We start from the raw sequence: 5,077 nt of genomic DNA, 5'->3' as shown, positions 1-5,077 counted from the left end.
GTGAAGAGACTACTATGCATGATGCAACTCTGATCCTGGATGAGGGCAGCAGGGGGTCCCAGGAAGGGTTGAACATCTTTGGTGTGCTGCAGACAAATGATATGCTATCTGTCTAATAACAGGGGCCACGCTTATGCACACAGGGCTCGGCTCCATCACATGCTGACATCTTCAGCTACGTAATGTCCCACGTTGGTTTGCTTCAGAGGCGAACAGTCCACCTTTAGATATTTGTGCCTTTTGTGCTCAGCATGAATCATTTAGCCTCTGGGGGCATGTATGCCTGCACTTACATGGGTCAGATCATGTTAGAGCCCTTCCATGATCTCCACCTTCCACCAATGATGATTCTGTTTCTAACCATGCGAACAAGATATTTTTTTTCCAGATTAAAGTTCTCTTTCCACGCTATCTTGTACTTTACATGAATTCAAATAAAGCTGAAATATGCAACTGTCAGACATTTTAAAGCTGAGTTATGTATTTGCAGCTATGAGTAGGACAACAGTGACCACGTGTGGTTGGTATCAAGAACACCACCAAGAGTGAGGTAAAAATAAAAATATTTAATGGACTAACATGTTGGCCTCACAGACTTTTAGCAAAAGGTTTATTAACATCAGAATACATAGCACATCACTTACACATACATTCATTCATGCACGGCAGCATACACACAACAACATTCCTTACCCAGCATCCCCATACACACATAAACACGCAACAAGTCAGAAATTATTTCTTTTAGTGGCTGGGTCGGAAGGGGAATGGCATCCCCGTCATGAAAGGCTGAGCAGGGTACTGAGGGTGAGATGAGGGATGGGTGGCAAGTGGTGTGTGTGGGGTGTGTGCTGGATGCACAGGGTGTGTGGGTAGTGCCGGGTGAGAGGTGATGGGGGAGTGAGCCGTGTGCGGGCTGAAGGCCAGTGGAGGGGTGTGGATGTTGTTGTAGTACATCACAGGGCCTGACAACACCAACTGGAGCAAACTAGAGACACAAATGCACAAAGACGCAAGGACACGAAGAGGAGAGAAAAGAGAAGAAATGTTGACACGGAACCAGAAAAAGAGTCATATTTATAAGATGATTATTTTAACACTATTTTTAAGAAATCTTCCAATGATGAAATATGACTGGAAAATGGTCTTTCATTCAACTGAAAGTCACAAAATGCAAAACGATGCATGTGCATTTTGAAATGTTACTTTCATATTGTTCATGTCTTGTCTGTCACTCTGTCGCCGTTTATTGTTTCCACTGGGTACCCAGAACCCTGCCACACAAACGATTTAAAAGTGGCAGGGGCATCTCCTAGACTAATTTCAACCTCACACTCATGCTGATATCATGATACTGCTTTTCACCACGACAAGAAACACTGTCACGTTTCAATATCACAAGATCTCGTCCCACCCCTGATATTTCATTATCTGCTAAGGTCTGTGTGTAGCACCCTTGTGTTGTATAATGATATACAAACAACCCTGATACCTTGATGAAACACACAGTTTTAGCTGAAACCAAGTAACTGTGGAAATCGTTCACATGGTCAATGTGCAATGGACAGTTAATGGTTCTTACTTGTTGTGCGGGAGGCGGGAACAAATGGCTCTCAGGTCCTCTGTAGAGACAAGACAGCATGAAATAAGCACTCAAACAGACAAACTATATTACAAGTGACCAAACCCATTTATCAGTTACTTATATAGTCATCTTACCTCTCGAGCAGAGCAGAGCGCCATTGGCCATAGCCACCTGCAGGGCTTGTGCCAGCCGGTCCAGGGCCAGCTGGGACAGTGCGTGTGTGTCGGCGGATGATGTGTGTGCGTGTTTGTCTGCCTGGTCCAACAGCCTGGAGAGGTCTGAGGTCAGTGTGGCCAGGGACTCCATCTGAAGCAGCGCCAGGCGACCGAAAAGCCCCTTCTCATTTAGTATGTTCGGCAAAAGCATGAAGACCTAAATGCGGCAGGAGATGGACGGCGGCACGAGAAAATGGCTCAATTATATTCCCTGTGTATGTTGGAGGTGTTTTGTATGCTGTAAGCAAATGTATCTAAACAAACCACACACCTGTAGGACGCTAAGATGAAGGGCGGAGAAAAGAGGCCCCACCTCTGGCTCACTCTCAGTGGTGCCGTTGGTTAACGCCAGCTTCTTGTCTATCCTGTAGGCCAGCGGCGCTTTGACACACCAGCGCACCAACCCCCCTAATGGTGTGACATCTAGTGAGCTGATTGGCTGGTTGCCAGAAAGGGGCGTGTTTAGGAAGGTGATCAGGACTAGACGAGGATCATCTTGGATCCACGACACTATCATCTGGAGGAGTTCTAAAGGAGGGGTGAGCTCCTCTAAAAACACACACACAAGGACATTGTTAAAACTATTACAAAAATATTACAAAAAAATATTCCAGGGTATTTTCAGCCATTTAAAAAGGAGATAGGCAGACATAACGCATTCCTTCTGCACAAATTCAGTTTTTAACAGAGGTCAAATCCATCATGGAGGTCCCAGTTTTTAGATGTTTCTGTACTTTTTGTATTGTCCCAACAAAGTACCTGAGGTGAGGTCATACAGGGTGGTGACAGCAGTGATGAACTGGCAACAGAAGCGTGGGCTGGCGCTGTGGATGTTCTGCAGGGTGGGCACCGAGCCTGGCACCATACTACAGTAGTCGTCTACCAGCACCTGAGCCAAGCGCACGCAGTACACACGGTGGCTTCTCTGCAGGACACAAACACAAACAGACGCATATATGCACAGAACATCAATGATACAGAAACACACCAAGGAGTCTCACACTCTAAAAGTCTAAAAGATCTAAAAGTCCAACCGAATGGACTTGATGTTGACTAGAACACAAAACACACATTTTAATACACATTTAAGTATGAAAGTATGTTTCAGTCCTTACATGTAACCAGGTAGCAGCACACTCCAAGATAGGAACCCTGCCCACAGCGATTGCCATTGAGACCAGTTTGCCTAACAGTGCCATGCGACTTTCGTCAGCCTGATTGCCCTGCAGACTAAAGAGGGCAGAGAACATAAGCTGGCGGACAGTGTCACGGCTCTGTTCCTGGAAACAGCTGCACATGATCTCCAACAGCTGGAGCTCCTGGAGAGCACTCATCCGCTGAAAGAAAAATACAGACAATTTATTGGCTGTCCACATTTGTTGTGTTTATATACTGTATATTGGTGCACAAGCATTTCAGGGCCATGCCATACCCTGGCTGGAATGTTTCTGTCCTTGGGTGCATGCAGAATGAACTCCTCCACCAGCTCCAGGGTTTTAGAGTCGACCTGAGGAGGCTGCCTCCCTGACTGCACCAGGTTACAGATGTAGATGTCCAGGTGATACAGCAGCTCCTTGGCTGCACTCAGCACATCGCGAGGCAGCAACGACTGACGAATGTCACCCATCACCACCTTATGAAAAATTGGACAAACTTTAAATCGGCATTACAAGTGGCATGTTAAATAGCAGTGTCAAGATAGAATAGGTCATTGAACTGTTGTAGTTAACGAGTTAACTGTGATTTTCAGCATTCAATGTATGAAACATGGTCATGATCTTGTAGACTTTTTTTTTTGTCGGAGATGTGTCTGATTTACCTCAGAGAAAGTTTTCTTATAACATTAGCTAAGTCAGTTTAGCCTAACTGAATAATGCACTGATCCACCGCTGATGCTTATTTGTCCATACACGAAAGAAGAATAACGAAACAAATAGTAATTAGAAATTATAAAGACAAGTGTAACGGTACATTTCTAAATAACGTTATCGGTGTTGAAAACTGTAGGTACACAGCTGTAACTCCACACTTCCCACAGTAAACCTGTCTCCTCCATCCTGCTGCAGCTAGCAAGGTTAGCTGAAAATACTCTTTTCTATTCCGCAACAAATCTCACGTTCGTTAGTTATCACGTGAGCCACATGTTCAAGAAAACAATGCATGTTCATTTCAGCCCTTACCTCTGCAAAAGAGCTCTAAATATACTCAATAAGTCGTCCGATGGTGAGATGAGACCAGAGAATGCTCACAAAACACACGAAACGACGACGGAACCACTTCCTATTGCTACGGAAGCCTACGTGGGAAAAAATGACTGCCATTGCGTTTTCAGCGGATCAGTGCATGTGCTATTTGTAAATGTAAATAAAGACTGTAACTCATTATCTTAGCCATAAAGTAGGCTATGTATGCACGCGGCAAATTGAAATCCAAAAACGGGGTGACTCTAAGTTACTGAAAGTAATTTTACAAACCAAAGACCGCAAGTTTTTATTTTTATATTAGGCCTGTACGTTTCCGTTGGAGATTTTTACAAGTTAACTTATTTAATAGGCTAGCTCACAAAGCCTAACGTTTTCAAAATTAAAGCATAGTCTAGCTTTTTTTAATTACATAATTTATTTCAGTACAATTACAAGAAAGAACAAATATTGTTTGTTTTATCTGTTCATATGATTGAATGGGCTTATAGACGTATTCCATTCCAGACGTATGTTTTTACATTGTAATTTAGCCTATTTTACCAACATGTCAAAATTAAGATTTTTTTTTACGTCACACATAATTAGTCTACTTGATAAGAAAATCTATAATATCTTTTCTGATTTATAGGCCTATGTATAGGCCTATAATTGTATATGTATATGCTGTATATTGCAGTTATTGATATTTTTAACTGCTTTTTAGTAGACTTTTTTCTCAAAAAACTGGCAGTAGGCTATACTGTTGTGTTGTAACCCTGCGTTACCCTGTCCATTTTGTATCATGTCACAAAAGTTTAAAAGTAATTTTGTAGACCTGATTTCGTGTGAAGTATATCTCATACGATAGTTATTTTTTTGAGAATTTGTAGACATGTTTTCAATGAGTTCAACTATATGCAAACATCTATAGTAAAGTTGTTGTTTTTCTTTCTGTGCAAAAACTAGGCTATACACAATATTGAAAATCACTGTAATCCCTTTTAATCTACACGGGGGCGCGCCCGCCAGACACCGGACCGGTTGATGGGGGAGGGGGGGGGGCAGTGGTGCACTCTCGGCGGCGCGCTCCCGGC

At 43.1% G+C, this 5,077-nt stretch overlaps 1 protein-coding gene across 2 annotated transcripts; it reads right to left on the bottom strand.

Annotated features, from left to right (window-relative positions):
* Window positions 1-546: 546 nt before the first annotated feature.
* Window positions 547-4,113, bottom strand: ints15 (integrator complex subunit 15). Of its 2 annotated transcripts, none has more exons than XM_046051878.1 (8): window positions 3,981-4,113; window positions 3,233-3,433; window positions 2,916-3,137; window positions 2,560-2,725; window positions 2,072-2,349; window positions 1,720-1,957; window positions 1,583-1,622; window positions 547-988 (listed from the first exon to the last, which is right to left on the bottom strand). In XM_046051878.1, exons 2-8 carry the CDS (start codon window positions 3,425-3,427, stop codon window positions 745-747), a joined length of 1,383 nt encoding a protein of 460 aa, XP_045907834.1. In that variant the 5' UTR covers window positions 3,428-3,433; window positions 3,981-4,113; the 3' UTR covers window positions 547-744. The 2 variants fall into 2 exon arrangements, with proteins under 2 accessions (XP_045907834.1, XP_045907832.1); XM_046051876.1 differs by lacking the exon at window positions 3,981-4,113 and adding an exon at window positions 3,620-3,775.
* Window positions 4,114-5,077: the final 964 nt, after the last annotated feature.

The sequence above is a fragment of the Micropterus dolomieu genome, linkage group LG06 (assembly GCF_021292245.1).
Source record: "Micropterus dolomieu isolate WLL.071019.BEF.003 ecotype Adirondacks linkage group LG06, ASM2129224v1, whole genome shotgun sequence".
Lineage (NCBI taxonomy): Eukaryota > Metazoa > Chordata > Actinopteri > Centrarchiformes > Centrarchidae > Micropterus > Micropterus dolomieu.
This window is presented reverse-complemented; position numbering and strand designations above follow the sequence as displayed.

Coding starts and splice junctions, on each gene's coding strand:
- ints15 (XM_046051878.1), bottom strand. CDS start 3,427: ATGGGTGACATTCGTCAGTCGTTGCTGCCTCGCGATGTGCTGAGTGCA. Junction 2,350..2,559: donor CCTGTATGACCTCACCTCAG/GTACTTTGTTGG, acceptor GTGTGTTTTTAG/AGGAGCTCACCCCTCCTTTA. Junction 1,958..2,071: donor TTCATCTTAGCGTCCTACAG/GTGTGTGGTTTG, acceptor TGCCGCATTTAG/GTCTTCATGCTTTTGCCGAA.